The sequence below is a fragment of the Leptosomus discolor genome, chromosome 12 (genome assembly GCF_034619465.1).
Source record: "Leptosomus discolor isolate bLepDis1 chromosome 12, bLepDis1.hap2, whole genome shotgun sequence".
Taxonomy (NCBI): domain Eukaryota; kingdom Metazoa; phylum Chordata; class Aves; order Leptosomiformes; family Leptosomidae; genus Leptosomus; species Leptosomus discolor.
The window spans coordinates 1,199,185-1,219,044 of NC_141402.1; the positions used below are offsets into that span (position 1 = coordinate 1,199,185).

The following is a 19,860-nucleotide window of genomic DNA, read 5'->3' on the forward strand; positions in this document are numbered from 1 at the left end:
AGAAAAGTTGATGACAAAGTCCTTCAGTAAAGAACATACGATCAGTCCTTGCTTACCAGTGACAGAGGACACAATAGCTCCCAAGCATGTAAACTCCTGGCTGCTGGCAGGATGAGGACCACAGTGGCACATGCCAGCTGCTTGCGCGGGGAGCACAGAGCCTGGCACGGCAGAGAGCAGAGCCAAGCCCTGAAGTGAGCTCCTGGATACAGTCATAGGAGCAACTGCAGGGTCAGGGTGACACCCTGCAGCTGGCATCAAACTGTAACACCCTAAAGGGAACAGCCAAGCAGTCAGTGCTGGCTCATTTACCCACCAAGAGGAGGTGAACGCTGGGTTGTGTAACTAAATTGCTACCACAGGCTGGGCTAACTGCTTCAAAATCAGTTCAGCTACAGCTCTGCTGTACCTGCAACCGGTTTGGGAAATGTGGTGGAACGGGCCCCAGGAGGAACAGGCAGGAAGGTGGAGAGGTGAGATGTGTTCCCCCGCCTCAAAACCCTAGGTGATATTTCAAGGTCTCACTAGAAGGTTGAGTTAGCTGTAACCTCATCCAGCTTTAATCGCTGCATTCAGACAAGCAGGACAGGCAACCTTGTCCTCCTGCATTCCAGTTTCCCTCCTGAGCAGAAAGATGGGCTTCATGTCAGCAAAGCAGCTGAGATTCCCCCATTTTCTGGGGCAGAGTACAAGTCCATTCCCATTATATGTCAGTGTCCTCTTCTGTCACTGCATCTGTGTGAGACATGTTGACTGTCATTTCTGCATCTGGGAGTGATGAGCTCTCTGAAGCAAAGGACATTCCCAGCCCTCTGTGGTGATCGTCCTTGTCATAATCTTCCTCCTCCTCGTTCTTCTGCAGATCTTCGTCACTGTCATCATCGCCATGTGCTGCATTGTCCTCTATCACTTGAACCCTCTCTCCATCTGGATCCACATCAGTCTTAAACCACACAGCTTTGTAGCCATCATCTGGCACATGCCTGTCTGTCTTGAGGATAGACTTCACTTCTTTCTCATGCTCAGTCTTTTCTTCCACTTCTTCCTCTTTCTCTTCCTGGTCAAAGATGATGGTGGAAGCTCTAGAAGCCTCTCGGAGGCTATCAATTTCTTCTGCATTGGAAGAGGGCAAGGGAAGTGCTGGCTGCTCTAGCGCATGTGTCATCGACTGGACACTGCTGTTTTCTGACGTCTCATGCTGTTTGGTGCTCATGTCTGGGTGTTCATCTTGCTCGTCAGATTGGTTCTGGTAACCCCCAGAGATGTCCTTGCAGAACTGCAGGAGGAGAGACACCTTGTGATTGCAGTGAAAGGGAAAGAGAGAGGGTGGGGGCTTGGGGAAGGGGTGGCTGAAGTGACTGAGCTACTGCTCAGGAAAGCTTCAGCTTGTTTTGCAGTTAGACCTATTTGAAGCCTGGGAAAGATACAGCTCCTTAGAACACCTATTTTTTATTGACTCCATTTCTGTGGTTTTTTCAGATAAGCACGGGCTTGTTTTCCAGGAGGGCTGAGCACCAGCAATGTGTTTGAGGTGTTACTCTGGAGTGGCATTTCCCTCACTCAGGGTGAAGGACTGTTGTTATTCACCTGAGCTACATACTCCAGACTCACGCTGTAGTCAGTGGAGCCTCCTGATGTTTCCACACTAAGGCAGAGACCAGCATCTGGTCAGACAAATTATACCCTAAACTTCAAAGTAGCCAGTCTGCCAGGGACTTGAGAGACCCAAAAGTAAATACCTCCAGTGCAGACAACTGTCTAAACCCAGGCTTTAGGATAGGATATGAAGGGACATTTCTCTCCTTTGACTATAGAGGGAGGATGAATGATGGTTTATACCACACATGCATGTTTTTCAGAGACTACCTCTGACATGTGTCACATTCATCCTAGATTTTGTGCTCCGTGGAGCTGTGGTCCTCTCCTTACCGTGTCTGCTCATCATCTACCATACAGCTCCAGCCTCGGGGGGCAGAGAACAACAACGGCAAACAGCACCAAAGTGACGCTGCCTTTGCAAACGTTGTCTCAGGAGTGAGTCATCACCTTCACACAAACATGTGCAGTATTTGGACAGCCCATCCACACTTTAAAACCTCCTCAGATCCTGCTTTCTAACTTTAAGAAATTCAGGTACAAACAAGCACTTACCTTTTTCCTTACCATGTGTTTGACTGGTTTTCCATACTGTTTGTATATCATCACGCCAAGGAAGGCTAAGGCAATTAATAGCAGTGCTGCTAATGTACCACCTAAGATAGCCATGTCCTGAGCAGTGTGTATCTTATCAGAGGAGGTTACAGCTGCAAGAAAAATGAAGCAGTAACAGAGCCTGAACGCGGCAGCTAGCTTTTTTAACACCACCTGTCATTGTGGAAGAGGCTCCAACCAATTTTTGAAGGGCAAAGAATCCTGTGCTGCAGGATGTGACAGTGATATACTTGGTATCACAGAAGGCCACTTGTTTGCTGTCCTAAAAGCAGAGGGTTGTTTTAAGGTGGTCACTCACAGAATATCGTAACTTCTGATAAGTTACATGAAGTGGAAATAACATCCTATTACAGGACAATGACTTTTACCCCATGGTTTAACTAAGCTGATATATATGTGACTGTTAGGCAAGCAGATGTTACATGGAGTAAAGCCAGGTAGGTCTTTTGCTTTCTCACTTCACCCATTTACACCAGAATGCAAAAATGAGGTATGTTTGTACCTATGCGTGTGAAAATGCAAAGTTTCCTTTAATCCAGAACATCACCTCTAATACCGATGAGCACACTAAAATAAGAAATAAAACAGCATAATAGGAAATAGTAAAAGCGTTAGAAGGTCCCCGGGACAGGAAAGCCTTTCCTGCCCTTTTGTAGCTGTAGCAATATACACCAGCCTTCTCAGGAGCGGCTTCTGCTTTCAGCCACCAGTCAGCGTAAGCATATTTGTAGAGATCAGCATTATAGTGGAAAGACAGTAACTTCCTCAGAGCTAATGAGCTTTGCTTGTTGTTGTCAATGGGATTCTTTATTTTTACGTTTTTCAGCTTCATTTTGTGGTGTAAATCAGTCTCTTTAAAGTTAAACAATTAATGAAACACAGTTTTGTTCTCCTGCTGCCCTGTTTATGACAATGGACTTTGAGTATTCCCTCCACATTTGATTGCACCCTCAGTTTATCATTAATACGTTGGTAAGGGTTTAGGATGTCGGTGCATTTTTGCTTCTTAATCGCGTCTCCTAGGGAGCCACAGCCCACAGAGCTGATGTGAAACTCCACCGCCCTTAACTCCTTCTGTGCCGTGCAGCACAATGCCTCTGTGAAAGCTGGCTCAGCTTGGTGGAGTGGCTCACCTGGATATCTGTGTGAGCTGGCTCCAGCCCCAGTGTCTCAGAAACCAGAGGCCAAGGTACAGTTACTACTTCCCAGAAGGAAAATATGTTTAAAACGCCTCTACTTACCCCCTGGATATTGGAATGCTCAGTAAAGCACTCTCCAACCTGTTGCATGCACATACCTTCACACCACCTCCTCAAATTGAGAGTTAAGTATCCTACAGATTTGCCATCAAATCTCAGCTCTGTTTAGGCCATTCCTGGATGCTGGCTGTAGTATAAAGCACAATTCCTCTCATAGGCTCTGAGCCATTCAGTGTAATTTCAGTCGCTTTTTGCATAGTCACCAGCATCATTAATTTGGTTGGTTTAAATAGCAAGGGCAACATTAAAAGTTGCACAGAAGTGTTGGTTCGTCTGTTTGGAGCATTTGCAGCTCTGTGCACTGACACCTGAACTAGCTTTCTGCTGAGCTGGACCGTGCCCTTAAACTGGGTTTTTGTGTGTTTTATGCAGCCAGTGTTTTTGGCTGTAAAGTGACACTGCCTTTAGGGAATCCAAATTTACACCCAGGCACCCGCCTTTTTTTTTTCTTCCAGAAATCCCCACAGTGGTGGTGATAAGAGGGTAAAGTAATGGAAGAGCCCAACTGGGAGCTTCAATCACACATCATCTTGTAGAAACTGGTGAATCTGGGCATTATCTGCCTATCTGGATGTGAAAATACATTATATTGGTTCATCTTAATCCAAAGCATAAGAAGTTTCATAAGCTTCAAATCTAACTGATTTGTAAGACCTATTTAAGAGCCATTTCTAAGGAGTATGGAAGTGTAAGCTATTTTTACATCAATAGAGCCAAATGATAGCTGGCGGGTTGTGTATGCAGCCCCATGTCTATCTTATTTCTCACGGGTAATTTCTCCTGGTAAGACCTTAAAATCTTGGAGTATAAGAACTCGATCTGACCCGAGGAGAAAATGCCTTGGCCCATGAGGAGGCCTGGCTTTGGGGGGGTGTGCCACCTTCTGCTCGCTTTGCGTAAGACAAGAAATAATGTTGCATTTTTCTGGTTTTGGCTGAAAACAGTAATGTACCAAGGTGACAGGGCAGCCTTCCTTTGCCATGGTAAGATATCCTGGGTTATTTCTGACCCACAAAACGGCATGAAGCAACCCCAGATTTAGCTTTGGAATAACAAGAAAGGACACCACAATACACAGCACTACTTAAAGTCTCAGGAGGCTGTTTGAGGCATGTGGTGACCACATCATAAGGAAGTTGTTTGAGTGTTTTCTCTCTTACAGCCACTGTAGAACCTCCTGTAGGTATGGGCTTGGCCTCAGCCCAGGTCCACAGATTTCAGTGGGTGACCTGTCATTGCCAGTTTACCCACAGAAGTGGAAAAGACTCCCCAGTCATCTTCACAAAGCAGGAAACAAAGAGACACCCAGCCTACCTGTGGCAAGGATGACCTCCACCACGATTACAGTGCTTGCCTCCTGCAGACTCACCGTGTCTTTTCCAACAGCCTATGAGAACATGGGAAAGAGATAGCTGAGGGACTTCCTAGATCTCCAGCTCACTCTCAAAGTACATGGAGGGCCCTTTGTGGACAAAGTATCTAGTCCATATCCTCGCTATAGCCACACTGCATCATAGCTGGACAATCTGGTCACAGAAGAAGAGTTCTGAAGGTTCCCTGTCCTGGGCCACAACCAGGTGCACTCTGCAGCACAGTGCTGTACACAGACAACGAGGCAGTGTGGGGCAGGCAGCAGCATGTGGTGGCACTTCTCTCTGCCCTGCCCGTGTAGCTGAAACGATGCTCTAGTCGAGCTGGTTCAGATAGCTCCATAGGGCATGGTGTTGTGCTAGGCAAGTCTGAGGGAGCCCGTTGTCACTGGCAGGCAGATGGACAAAGTGACATCTAGCTTCTTAGAAAGTCGATAGACTAGATATAGCCTGTATCAATACCAGAGAATAAATTTGCTATCACTTCATCTCCCTCCATCCCTATATATTTATGATGCAAATGGTTGAAGCAAGGACTATCCTTTCATTATATCCCTTACCTAATGGAATTCCACCCATGTTACTAGAAATGACCCCTTCCTTCCACAGCCCTGGCAAGATAACAAAGAAAGTTGCCCTACCTCGATGGTTACAGTTCCCGGTGTCTGCAGCATCACGTTTGTCAGGATGAGTCCATCTCTGGTTGCAATGAAATCCGTGCTGTTTTTTATGTAGTACTCAATGTTTGGGTTGACTTTCTGAAAAGCCAGAAGAGTGAATGATTAAACCTCACCGTTTGTGTTTTGCCTGCAGCTTCACAACAACCTGTTGGCAGGACTTGTCAAGTCTGAGCAGGTGCATAAATAAAGCTGGACTGAGGAGGTGAGAAAGGTTGAACTCAAGTGTGTTCACCCTGTTGCTGAGTTCAAGGATGTATCCTAAAAGCGTTGCCTCCCAAATATGTCAAGTCTTATACAGCTTGTGTTGGTATCTTTAGTTTGCCCAAGCAAAACACATCTATGGAAGGGACCTTGTAAATTTGGTGAGTTCTGTCTTTAATTCAGCACTGAAGGGGGATGTACATGGAGAGTAATGCTTGTGCTGAGGTCTGCACAGTGTTTTCCTTTGTGTCTAGGCCTTTATTCCTCTGCTAGATCCCCAGCCTTCTTATGGAAACCTTGGCATCAATGAAACTAGCGCTTTTTTCTTTATTTAATAGAGTGGGACGGGAATGGCTGGTCAGTACCTCTCTTCCCCTTTCCTTCTCCCAGGAGGTTGTTCAGGAATGGCTCTCTCAAAATGAGTCCTTACAGGGAAAATTTAACAATTTCTGGTCCAGGACTGCAGGTCCTTGCTAGTCTGCTGTCTTTGGACTGGCTCCTCTTCCCAGGCCAGTCCACAAATAGCTCTCCTTGACCTGGCAGAGAAAGGACACCTCCTCCTGGGATCCTGCCACCCTGAGGTCTTTATGGAAACCCAGCCCTAATTCAGATCTGGACCCATTCACAGTATTTGCTAACCCTGGGCTTTACTCAGCGTGCTGTTTTGCTGTGGATCAGCTCACCTACATAGATCTGGGTGGGACTGACTTTTGGAAGAGAGGACTCCAGCAGCTTCTCCACATTGTATCACACCGTAAGCAGTTCTGGTCTATGTAGAATTTCCAGGAAAATATAATATGGAACACTAGAGGAAAACATGTGTTTGCTTCTCCTCACCTCCTTTTCCTCACTTTTTCTCATCCTGCTTTAAGCCTGAAGCAGTGAGAAAGAATGCAGTGCATTTTCAGTTTCTTACATTCGGGAAATCATCATCCGCTGCTGTTATCATTAGGGGTCTTGAAGTCTCACCAGCTTGGAATACAAAGCTTCTTGGGGCCAGACCAACAAGTACTGTCCCGTTGTAGATCCTGCTCTCAAAGTATGGTGCAAAATCACTTTTATTGATGACCTTAATCTCTACACTGACTATGGAGTATTTCTGTATGTTGTTGACCTGGGTGGCCTGGAGAGAAAGAGAGAGAGAGATGCTAGTGGTGAGACACAAAAGGAGAGGTTTGATCTGAAGCCCACTGCAACCCATGGGATTCTTTCCATCTTTTTCAGTGAGATTTGAGATGGGTTTGGAGTCCTTGCTTCTGCTGTTGGCCCTCCACAGTCTTGGTCTAGATATGACCCTCTATAAGGGCCATTTCTGGACAGATTGCCATGCTCCAGTACAAAGCAGTGAGGTTCCAGCACCAGCAGGCAGAGTCTGCACATCTTGGTGAGGCTTTGGGTCAGTTGAGTCCACAACTTCCTGGCTATGTATGTGCAGGGAGTGCTTTTCAACTCCCTCCCTTCCCCTTGAGCTGTACCCGAAAGAGGAGCTTGTTTCTAAGGTTGACTACTGTAACACAAGCTCCAGCCATGCCTGGAGAAAGCCTTCCAGTTACACTCCTCCATACTTTCAACTCAGCAGGGCATCCCCATTTAACAAAAAAGTTAATTTGCTTTGATGTTGCAACACACACACAAGGGAAAATGCCTCTTAACTCCTGTAAGAGCTTTTCATGTAAGCTGATATGAGACACTGGTCAAATACTAGGCCCTTCCAAAAGAAGGGGTGTAACTGAGTTAGCTTTAATTGTTAGTGTAGTTGTCTCCTGTCACATCAAGACTGCAGCTTCCTAGAAAGCCAGCTATGCTGGGTTGTTGTCTGGCATGTCATCAGACTTACCATGACTTGCAACAGATAACGGTCCGGGGAGGTCGCTGCTTTGTTCATAGTTAGATTCCCGGTGTCTGCATCCACGGAGAATACTTTGTCTGTATTCCCTAAAGAAAATGGAAAGACTATTCCATCATTGGATACCTTCGTAAAGCGACCTGGAGCTCATTGATTCATTTTTTCCACATTCTAGTGGCAATACCCCCAGGGCATAATGCTGTTTTCCTTGCCTGCCTGGCTGCTCCAAGGGCTGCGAGTGCTGGCCAGGAATTCAGAGGGACTCAACAGAAAAAAAAGCATCGAGAAAGTGTATGAGAACCCAACTAGATGAGGCAGGACAGCAAAGATTTACATTTCCTAGTGCCTAACAGGAGATGAACAAGTGATCACTCCACCTGAACAGTATGATCTACCTTTGCCTTGATAGTTATTCAAAATTCCACTATTTTTTTTTTTTAAAAAAAAAAGAAATCCTTTGAATGAAATAAATAGCCCAGTCAATGATTGGGCAATCAGTTGAATGTATTCGAGTAATCTTTTTGAAATCAAGACTAAAACAGGGCAGATTAGATAGTAGCAATGAGGGATAAAAACATAATTCTTGGCAATAAATGAAAATTATGCTGATGATGTGGGAATTTTAGGTTTAGCGTGAAGACTGAATGAAAGTGGCGTGACCAGACTGGCAAAATCAAGTCTAAAAGCTTGAAATAACACGTTTCACCTCCCAAAAAACAAAGTCCTTTTGAAATTGGTTTGTGGGACTGTACAGGGGAAGCTCTCTGTACAGTCTGTTTCTTCTACTGAAACCATAACTTTCTGTGAATCTAGTTATGTCTCTGTGGCAGAAACAGAGGGAAAAATGCCCAGGTCCTCAACTCTCAAGTGCTGTGGAAAGTGTCTCCTCTTGGCAGGTGATGTAGGGGACACACGAGCAATGCTGTTTGTGGAAGGTGACAACTTCTACTCACCACCAACAATACTGTACACGATTTTTTCATTTAAAGTGTAGTCAGGATCAATAGCGTAGATTGGCCCCGGCTCTAGGGTGAGTGGTTCCGTCTGCAGTAAGGAGGCAAAGCATTACATACCACACCGCAGCACCAAATTAGCGTTTGCAGCATCCTCCCGTCCCAGTGTGGCTCTGGTGGTTTTGTCTGGGCAGAATGGCATTTATTGCTGGGAGGTGGTTGTAACAGGGCAGAGGTGAGACAGCCTGGAACAAAGGGGTTTCCAGCTCCCACCTCTCCTGTGACATGCTGCAGGAGCAAGGACAAACAGTGCTGCTCGGGTTGGGGGAACCTCCACTTTTCAGGATGATGAAGGCTCCCTGTCATGCTGAATCATCTGCATTTGTGCCTGGAGATCAGCATGAGCTCTTGGAAATTCTTAGGCACTACCCTCTGGGAATAGCACCTGGATGCTGTTTGAGAATAGCGCCAAGGATACTGTTTGATCATGCCTGCTTACCGACATCTCGGAGATATTGACCCTCCCAATATAGGGGCTGCTGATGCAAATGCTGTGGTCCGTGTTAATGAAAGTACAGGGCAGGAACCAGGGTGATTTGGTGTCAGCTTGTTCAATAAACACGTTTATCGTTGCGGTAGCTGTGTTGGTGGCGTCGTTGCTGCCCACAGGCCTGTCCTGCACCCAAAGGCAAAGCATACTTGTGAGAGGAAAGTTTTATTGCTGAAAGAACAACCCATCTGCAAAAGCCAGTGGCTTTTTTGTTGTAACTCCATTTTGTCTGAGGCTTATCAGTTTATGTGAGATTAGCTAAGGCAGCGAATGATCTCATTCTGCTGACAAAGGTGGACTGAATGCAAGTCTGTCACTGTGTAGTTACAGAGGGCGGAAGGCTGCTCCAAATTCACACACACACCCCCGCCCCCCCCCCCCCAGTATCTACCCTCCCACCTGCCATCACAGAGATCTCCCGTTCAGACTTACCCTTCAGTGAAGAGAGACTGGGGCAAACAAGGCATTTTGTTCCTTCTAAAGGACTCACCCTTGCATACAAGACCAACGTTGTCAATTTAAATTTCTCGTAGTCCAATGCTTTTTGTAAATAAATTTCTGGGTTATTAACTCCTTTTATGGCAAAATAACCGTCTGTGCCCTGGCGGGATGAAAAGGAAAACCAGACGTGTTCAGAATACTGCTCATTGCTGTGTTTGTCATCCCAGTCCTGGGGACCTGGGCAGGGGGTGGCGCAGGGGGCAGTGTGAGAATGCCAGATTTAACTAATCTTTGGTGTTGCACACTGGAGTTGCCTGGCTTGTCAGAAAGGTTTGTTCATGTTCCTGTGAGTTTTCTTCTCCAAGATCCCCAGCTTTGCCTGCCTACCTGCTCAGCAGGTACTAGATGAAATCTTTTACCTCATTTATTTCCTACACTCAACAGGTTGCAAACAATCCTTGATTTTGGGTCCATGGCAGCCATCAATCTCACAGACGGATCAGCCTCTGAGAGCTGGCAAAGATCCCTTGCCTTAGCCTAGCACAGCTGAACTTCAGAAGCAACTGTAAAGCCGAAGTGAAATAACGTACCTTGCCTTTTAGTCTATGACCTTCTGCACCTACTTTGGTTCTCATTTAATCTTATGTCTTGACTAGAATTCCTCCAAATTTCTAAATCCCTCTGGATTTATACCAATGTGAGTGCAAAGTCTGGTCCCAAAGCTGAAATTCAAAAACTTGTGGTTTCTGTTCACAACCCTTAAAATCCCTGGAGTTATGAGGTGATACAGGCAGAATGTCAGATGTTGCCTGCTCACTCCACAATACTTTTAAAAAATGTGAATATACATTTTGTTTTTCTCTTGAATTTCCTCTTTTTTTTTTTTTTTTTTTTTTTTTAGTCTCTAGCTGGCCCCTGCATTCTAGGCTGGCATCAGTTTAACTGCATATAATTCATTTCCTATGTTACCAAGCAAACTCCCTTAAGAGCAAATAAACTGAGGCACTAAACTGGGACCTGAGGAAAGTGAAGTCTGCCTTTGGCTTTGCCAAAGACTTTTTGTGTGATCGTGGGCAGCTCATGTTATCTCCGCTCTGCGTGGACAGTGCTGGGAAACAGAACAACAACTCCTTTCCCTACCTGACTCAGTGCAATTCTGAACTCTGAGGTACAAAGGTCTCTCCTGATACGTTTACAGACCATCCCAACAACACTTCCCTGGATCATATGGCTCAGAATATCCTAGATGAAAGTTTAATCTGTATGATGTAATAAAAGCATGAGCAGCAAAAGAGTTCAGTATCTGCAGTATTGTTTGCTCTGTCCTGCTAACCAAACCAGCATTTGGCTTTTGCAAAAGGTGTCCCTCTTCCAGAAGTTGTCAGAGCACTAAATGCAGTACAGTGACCTCAGCCTCACAGCTGGGGCTCTTCTGAATTAAACACAAAGACTCCTCCAGAGCTACTGGGTTTTTCCCCAAAGGAGTTGCTCACCAGCACTGTTGTTGAGAGTTCATAAAAGATGGTGTCCAGGTCAGCATCACTAGCACGCAAATCTTCACGAGCTACAATGGTTGTATTCACTTTTGTATCCTGAAACAAAGTGGTTGTGGTTATTCTCTCTGAAATGGGCTGAAGACTTCTCCCTGCTAACTCTTGCCTGGTCCCACAGCACTGGGTGACCTAGTGTCCTCTTCACTTCTGCAAAACACTTACCTCAGGAATAACTCTGGTGAGATTCGTTTCCTTAAACACTGGGCTGTTATCGTTCATGTTGAGAATGGTCACAAAAATGTTCAAATAATCACTCTGCAGAAAGGGTACAGCGAGAGTATCAAAGACCCAAATAAGACTTTTAGGGGCTGATCCTGATTTGCAGTGATCAGAGGGGATGGTGTGAGGAGCACAGCTGGATGGGGTCTGGATGGGGCCGGGGTTTGCAGCCAGCCCACAGTGTGTGGGGAGGATTGTGGGTTTGTTCCCACCCCCTCCCCATTCGTGGAGCCGCGGGCACTCTCTCTCTGACTGTGAGAGGAGGGTGTATGTCCGCAAAGAAAAGGACATCTCCTCATCCCCATCTCTGGACTAGGAAGAGCAGAGGGAAGTACGTGCTGCCCTGCAGTACCTTGTAACAGGGCTGAGTGTTTGGAAGAGCACTCACCTGCCCAGCATCGTTCTGGCAGATCAGGGACACCAGCAGCAAGGTGTCCTTCTGTAGGCAAAACCAAAAACCCAGCCATTGTAGAAACAAGCCAAAATCTACTAACTCTTTCTAAAGTAAATACAGGCATTGCTGAATCAGAAATGCTGCTGGGCTTTATCATGTTTTCAGGCATATCTAACTTCTTTCTTTCCTTTGCAGCTGCCCATCAGCACTGGGATCTTGTTTATAATGGAGTCAAAACAGACCAGCTTCTCTCCCTGTGATTCCTGTAACATGTCGGCAGAGCTAATCGGGCATTTTCTCGCACTTCAGGTAAATAGAAACAGAGATTTCTTTTCAAATTGAATGAAACAGAAATGTACCATGCAGCAAGTACAGTGTCACCTGCAGGGTGTTAACTCTGCTGTTCTTTGCTCAAATAAATATGGTTTTTTACATGAGGGGAAAGGCAGCTTAAGGATGCTTGTGGCTGTGTACAGAGCACTCCAGGAAAGTAATTTGGCAGCAACCTAACTGAACACACTGACCTTTTATACAGTCTTTATGCTTCACACAAGATCACCTCACTGCTCAAAGCTGTGTTTTCTACAGGCAAACAGGGGTCTTTTTACGTGAGTCCTGGAGAGCTCTGAACGCTATAGTTGTCACATTTTCAGTTTTAAAACTTCCACTTGCTTTAATTGATACAGGCTCATTGAAGGGAGGTGACAGCAGACATACCATGCACCCCCTCCTCCTCATACTCTGCTTGTGGAAGGGCTGACCTCCCAAACAGTTAGCTCAAACTCAACTGAAATAGGTTTATAATTTATTTATAAGTTGTTTCCTCGATCCTTTAGAAAAGGATTACAAATCCCCAAAGTCCAAAACCCCAGGTTGAAACTCATTGCATCCCAGCATTATCCATCTCATCCTTACAGCTGCTAGCTACAGGCTTACCTCATAGTCCACACTTTGGTTCAGCTGCAGCTCAGACCCCTGTATAGTGAAAAAACTGACATCAGGGGAATTAGGATCAATCATCACAGTGTAGCCTGGTTCCACATGGATAGTGGTCACCACATAGCCAGGAGGGTTATTTTCATAAACGCTTGGTTTGCTATTATCAACGGAACATCCTGGAAAAACACACAAACGAGACACAAAATTGCCCAGGGATTCGCATTGTGACAGGGCTGGGTGAGACCTGAGACCCCTCTGGTTATCACTGGGGAGAAGGGTGTTGAACAAAGCTGTCTCAGAGTAGGAGGGTAAAAATCTCCCACCTATAATGGTGCAACCCTGCTCTGGGATTATTCCTCTGTGGTCATGGACCTCCTGCAAGAGCTTACCTTGTTGCTGTGCTGAAACATGTGTTATGAAGGGCAGCAGAAAGAGCACAGAAGTGAGGAGCCAGTGAGGAAGAGCCATGGCGAGCTGTCAGTTGTTGAAAAAATCCCCGTTTCCCTCTTCTCTCCCCGTTTCTCCCAGTGCTGTCTTCTGAGTTCACTGCTTTGTGAAGGTAAAAACATTGACTGGCTGGAGTGGGTTGCTGCAGTTCAACCTTTGCCTCTTTGCCTCGTTGGATGACTTATTGAAAGATATTTACCAGTCATAGCACATGATGACACATAAATTCCTGCTTCTGCTTTGTTCCTGGGTCTTCCCTGTCCTAAACTCTCTGTAGCACAACGATGTATTTGAAGCGTTTCAGAACTCAGAGTTAAGCCCCCTGAGATGAGCACAAGCATGAAGGAGGACGAGGGCTGACGCTTGGGAAGCTGTCTGTATACTCCAGCCTCTCTCAGTGGGGAGGAAGTGGGCAAATTTATGTTTCTTTTGTGCCAGAGATAGCGTCTGGTTTGGTTAGATAATTTCCTGGAAAAAGTCATAATGATGCTGCTATATGTCCTATATCTTATTTATTTTAGCCAGGCTTTTTCTGCATGGCCTACACCCCTTTTTATAACAGGTTTTGCTCTCCAGCCCATGACTTATGATCTCTCTCTTCTAGTTGCAGCCTGTCATGTTGCTGCTGAAAAATAGATTAAAAAAAAAAAAAAAGCAAGCCAGATTTTAAATGTCTTTGTTTCTGGAAAAAGCAAATGTTAGTGAAGACAAAGCCATGTGGCTGCTCTTTTGTTTGGATGGTAAAGGAAGGAGCTAGGCCCTGTGTAAGTCCTTGGCTTGAGATAATCAGTTATGTTTCTGAGAAAATCTTGTTATTCCCAGGCACCCTACAATATCCTCACAAAGTGAGCAGGGTGGATCCAGAGAGAGCGACTGGGCCCAGCTGCAGCCCAGTGATTGCCCAGCAACTTTGTAGGGACATCACATGCCCTCTTCTACCAGTTGCCAGCAGAGGCTCTTTGTGGGGATGCTCCCCAGAATCTCCATCCACGCTCCAGTTACTTACATCTCAGCAGCTTCCTGAAGCCTCGATAGATGCTATTCTGCTGTCCTGTTCTGTCATTTTCTGAGTGAATTTTTCCAAGCCAAATATCAAGCAGCAAGGTGTTTGGCCACTTGTGCAAAGAAACACCAGTGTTTTCATCTTGCCCCCTGTGTAGGAGGAGAAAGGGGACAACTGCTCTCACTGCCTCTTTTAAAAGCCCAATTGATTTCAGAAAGTTCTCAGGTGCTGCATTTTAGCCAGATGGCCCTTAGTGGCTTAATGAAACACAGACTGTCAACACTCCTTCCAAAACTCCTCCAAGAGGTCTCTTTCCTTGCAGGGATTTCCTATGGACCGAAATAAACACACGCCAAGGTTTGTGAGACCAGCACTTCAGCATCCCAGTAAGGGAATTTGGGAGGGACTAGCTCTTTGCAGGTGTCAGGTACATCCTAGGTGGTGAAAACTGCTGGTGCAGGATGGACTGCGCCGTTCTGCGGGAGGCACACATGGTCACAGCTGAAGATGCCTTATTTTAGAGCTGTTCTTCCAAATCTGTTGGTTTTACAGGAAAGGTGGAGTTGCTGTTCTATCAGAGGAGGGAATCTGCCAGGCAGCATGGGGCAGGGATAACATGTAAAGCTTATTAAATGGTGGGAGCAAATTCCTCTTAGTGGAGCTTTGTCTTTAGTGGCTCTGAGAAAGCTGGGCCAGTAAATACAGGGGCCGAATGGAGTGGAAACGAGATTTACAGTGTGTATCTATGTTGCATAGCTCTCGGCCATTTCTTTGCAATAAAATCCAGCACCCGGCAAAGTTTCTGCTAAACAGAGGCCCTGATGCTGGCCTCTGTGCAGTTGGGTTGTGGGCAGTCCTCAGTCCCAGCCACGGAAGGTGTGGGACTCCAGCTAGTCCCAACATGCCTCACGTGGGGGAAACCCAGCAAGCATCCCCTCGGGTGGGGGAAGTCTGGCAAAATACTTTTCCCATGCCCCCTGCCTTCCTAATTCCAACACCCAGTGATGGTAGCATGCTTGTTACTGTTCCCAAAGAGCAGCCAAAGCACAGGCGTAGCTAACAAATCTTTATTTGACTCCAGAAGCAGGCAGGCAGATGCTAACACAAAGTGGAAGTGATGTGCTTCATTCAGGCACCATCTACTGACAGCAGTTCACACTGACATGGATTTCACTCGACAATCTAAGGGGTTTTATTGGGGTTTGGCTGCTTTCCAGATTTTTTTTTTTTATTTGCTGATCTCAAGAGTTTTTCCTAAGCAAATTCAATAGCTTCCTTGTTTATTTTCGGGGCTATATACATGCAAAGCCGTCTCCTTGACTGTTTCTTTCCCGTCACCTTCAGTCAAAACTGTCTGTATCTTCCTTCATGTCTGCAACCAGCTGCTTAGAAACAGGGCAAATGTACTGGCTGGTAATTGCAGCAGCTTCCCTGGCATCACTGTCCGAGTGGCTGGAAGGGAAAAAATGAGTGATAGTTTGTGATTCCTGGGGGCATGGACTGCAGGAATTGTGACTAGGCCACCTTGTAAAATTCAAAGGTGACTCCAAGAGCAGATGTATGATAGAGGGACCCAGATTGTGGCTGCCTGCAGCCAGGCACCCCACAAATGCACAGGCAAGCCCATTGGTCTTATCATCCCTGTTTATTCTAGGCAATGTGGACAGGAGGTACTAAGGGCCAGCTTATTCCTCCAGATTTTAGTGATTTAACAGTGAGATGTCTAATTGAAAGTGGTTGGTCACTAGGAAGAGACAATGTTCAGATGCTGGGACAGCCCACCCTGAGGTGTGTGTTGGAATCAATAACTGAATCCAGGCAGGGTAGCAAAGGCTTTCTATTTTAACTGTTGGATCAGGTTTCTGAATGAGATGAACAGTTGTTTCAGTCCAGGATGGCAACTCTATGATTAGAAAAAGATATTATTTCGTTTCCTTGAGTTTTATTATTTTTAATAACTGGCTTTTATATGGCACTTCTTAGCAGTCAATCTCAATGCCAACTCTGCTTTAGGTAAGGCAAAACTGAGTGCCAGGTGGGCTTGGCACGTAGAAATAGAGGTCACTGTGAATGCAGGCACGGGAATCAATGAAGGTTGCACACGGCCGCATGCCACCTTGCCGTTAGACGAAAGCATTTGCTTTTCTAGCTCCGCAAACCACCCCTGGGAGTGTCATTGCTGGCAGAGTGGCAGGAGGTACAAAGGTGTGTGACGGAGGGCTGCAATTCAGCCATGACAGTCCCCGAGACAGTGCCTCACAAGCTGATGGCGAATGAGGCAGAAGTGAGTTCAAAATATGGACACCCTTCTCCTTTTTGAGGATATTTTTGAGGATATCAGCTGAGACCTTCTGATCTGCTGCATTACATCAGACTTGGGGCAAAAATTGGGCATTTACAAGTTCCTAAAGGTCCTCTTTCGGCTCCAATAATTTGGTGATCAAGGCCATAGAGATGACAAATCTGTCCCACCTACCCGGTGTTTAGAAAGCTCTGGTACAACCACACAAAGCAAAGTTCCTCATGGCTGTTTTCTTCCTCACTCCCCTGTACATCTGTGTTGACTGGGCCAGGAGAGCTGGGTTCAATAAAGAAAATTAGTAACAGTTTTAAAAATCCCCACAAACAGTGTAACCACCACAGCTGTAAGTTAGCCTACTGACTGTCACCATAGCTGTGCAGGAGGAAAAAGCAGTATCCTCTTCAAATCAGGCTCCGATGTGTTCTGGCTGGCTAAGGGACAGGTTTTAATATGCACTTGTGCTCTGCCTCATTACCCAGTACCAGTGTGTCCTTCCACCCATGGATATATACATTTTTCCAGCATTTGGAAATTAAAAATCTATTGCATCTGCCAGGATTTTATTAGTGGTGCATGTCCCAGAAAATATCAAAGCACCCTGAATAGATGGGAAGGAATCAATGTGCTATGTCTCTGCCTTGAAGAAAGGATCAAGCTTGAAGGAAACCTCTCCAGGCAACATTGTCCCTTCCTGACATACCAGCAGCAAGGGCAACAGCAGCTGTGAGTTGTAGCACAGTGTGCCCCTCATTATAACTGATGATGGGCTCATATACGTGGCTTTAGTGGGAGCCAGTGGCCCCTTATTTCGGCCGGATGAAAGACCCTATATTGGCCATACATATGATTATGTCTAAAGTCTGCCCAGTTTGGCAGTCAGAGCCATGGGTGGGGACCATGAAACCCAGAGGTCTTCCTCGTTCTGTTACAGAGCCCATTTATCTACAAATATTTTCTCACATGCTTTATTTGAAGGAGGTAAATCTCCTACAACTTTCCCAAAAAGGATGACTCACTCAAAGTGCAAACAAAAAATCCTGGGTTGTGATCAGGTGTAAAGTTTTCTGTCCTGTGGATTAAGCTGGATATGCATACACAGTAAATGTTGATTTGTGCTTAGAAACGGACTTGGTGAGACGGTTTGTGTCCTGCTCTGCCTGCTGGGGGACACAGGGCAGGCTGATGGGATATCTCTGCTATTGCACAGCAGCTCCAGGCACAGCCCAGTGGGAAATGACTTGCCCTTGTCTTGAGTTTTCTGAACCACTGGTCATGCCATCCCCCTTTCCTTTGAGCTGAGACCTGCCTTCCCGCAGCCTGCATGGCCCAAGCTGCCCTCCCATTCCTCAGGAATCAGAGCTCTTACCTGCGCTTGCGGCCCATGAGATTTTGAATCAATTTCTGAACTTGAGCATTTCCTCTCATCTTGCTGTATTCACTGGTAAACAGTCCATCTGAGTGCCTCTGGGACCTGCGTCACAGAAAATACAGTGCAACGGCTGCTTCTCCCAGCCAAGCGATGTGGGACATCACAAGACACAGAAATTTCTCTCTTCCCACCATCAAGGAGCCCTGCATCCCTCCCCTTCTCCTCTTCCGTCTCCTTTCATCTCGGACATCTCCTGGATGAGGCCAGTGCTCAGGCTGGCTCTGGAGCTGGAGGCAGCTCAGTCCCATGGGCAGCCCCCTCATTGCTGGGATCCCATCTCCTGCTGGAGACTTCCATGCCCCAGGAGGGTGGTTCTGGCTGGTCCTTACCTCTCCTTGAGGCCCACCAGGTGTTTGACTAGCTGCTGCACATAGGCATTGCCATTCATCTTGCTGAGCTCACTGTGGAAGAGCCCATCAGCATGTCTCTCAGTCCTGGGCGGTTAGAAGAGAAAAAAGAGCTGAAAAGGCAGGGTTTTAAGACCAGCAAAAAATGGGCATTTGGAACTGTGCCCTCAAGGAAAGAGGGTCCCAGACAAAGATGGGAAATAATTTGTGCCAGTTTGGCAAAGTTTCACCAAAAAAAGGGCAAATCTTGTATTGTTTAAAAGAAATATCTTTGTTAACCATGACACAGAAAAATTACCTGCACTTGCTTCTGTCTAATGCAGTCACCTTACTGTAAGGTTATGGGAATGTGAGGTTAACACTGATTCAGGCCAAAAGAGAGAAGTATGACTGGAGAAGTCACACATTAAACACCCAGGTACGCAGACCTTGAGGAACAGGTAGGTAACGGTGGCGGTACCAAAGACCAGCACTCGCAGGTGACTGATTGAGAAGCCGTTAACAGGAGGGCTCAAAGCCTCAGTGAGGTTCAACCAGAGCTGTTCAAACCAGACTAGCCAGTGGGTAGGATAAAAGGTCTGGGGTCCAGCTTCTGGAAAGACTCTGTGTGTGTGTGTGTGTGTGTCTATGCCAGTACCGTGCCAGGGAAGCCAGGCCAGGCACTGGTTGTGGCCATGGAAGGGCTGCAAGGGAGTCTCAGCTCTGTCCTCTTCCAGCCTAAGTCCTTTAGTCTCTCTGTGCTTTAATTGCCCCTGCACAAGTGGGAGGAGAGACAACCCTGCCAAAGTCTTACACGCAAGACTGTGAACTGGTGAACTTAAAAGATTGACTATTTTTGTTTATGTTTTCATAAGACTAGGCTATTTGAAACAGGAACTTCCACCTCTGTCAGCCTGTATAAGTGCTTAATGGGAAAATAGACTCAAGAGTGTCTTTTTTACTCTAGTTTGATCTGTTTGGGGTCCTGATTTTTCTCCTAAATTAAGTCAAATCATTGTTTCCAATCTTAAGCAAGAAAAAATATTTACAATATTTGCAGCCAAGCAGCTGCAAGTTCTGGAAAAAAGATAAAAGGCTGACTTTATAGCTAGCAGGCTCTTTGAACAAAAAGCCATGGAGAAAAAGGAAGCAGAGGCACAAGAAATGCTTACCTCTCCCGGGATGGAAGAGATGCTGAGAAGTGTGATAGGACAATCATGGGAATAATTAGTTGCCACAGACGAGTCATCAAGGAAGCCATGTTCTCTCCTGAATTAAAGCACAAGGTTTTATAAGAACAAATGGCCTCAGTCTTTCTCTGATATAGTTCACATGCCACACAGAGGATATGGCTATAGAAATAACACCACTATAGATAAATTAGGCAGGAATTCCTGCCAGCAAAAATAGTATTTCTTTAAAATACAAAAGATGAAAAATTCAAATCATTTGTGTTGCCAGTTAGTTGGAAGTTGTTTGTAGTTGTTGTCCCACCACCACCACCGCTCAGTCCCGGAGCACAGGTCTGAGGTCGGCTGTGTGAGATGATGTTTGTGCTGTTGTTTTGCTGCGGGTCGGTATAACATGCCTTGAACATGCAGGGAGGTATCATGGGAGTTAATCCATCAGTGGCACAACACCATGGAGTAAACCCCATTCTACTGTGAGTCTCTGAGAGCTGAGCCTTCGGGGAGAGGATTTAAAGCACTCACATGGACAGCTATTAGTATACCTAGA

At 46.0% G+C, this 19,860-nt stretch overlaps 2 protein-coding genes across 2 annotated transcripts; both read right to left on the reverse strand.

Annotated features, from left to right (window-relative positions):
• Nucleotides 1-703: 703 nt before the first annotated feature.
• On the reverse strand, nt 704-13,084 carry CDHR5 (cadherin related family member 5). The gene is made up of 15 exons (XM_086472364.1): nt 13,006-13,084; nt 12,614-12,792; nt 11,672-11,722; nt 11,227-11,319; nt 11,005-11,103; nt 9,561-9,671; nt 9,020-9,196; nt 8,521-8,611; nt 7,559-7,656; nt 6,638-6,844; nt 5,482-5,598; nt 4,785-4,857; nt 3,517-3,522; nt 2,152-2,303; nt 704-1,276 (listed from the first exon to the last, which is right to left on the reverse strand). The coding sequence occupies exons 1-15, from the start codon at nt 13,082-13,084 to the stop codon at nt 704-706; spliced, it is 2,106 nt and encodes a 701-aa protein (XP_086328490.1).
• A 2,322-nt stretch (nt 13,085-15,406) lies between these two features.
• SCT (secretin) lies at nt 15,407-19,384 on the reverse strand. Its single transcript, XM_009954003.2, has 5 exons — nt 19,296-19,384; nt 18,127-18,231; nt 17,735-17,839; nt 16,543-16,644; nt 15,407-15,518 (listed from the first exon to the last, which is right to left on the reverse strand). Exons 1-5 carry the CDS (start codon nt 19,382-19,384, stop codon nt 15,407-15,409), a joined length of 513 nt encoding a protein of 170 aa, XP_009952305.1.
• Nucleotides 19,385-19,860: the final 476 nt, after the last annotated feature.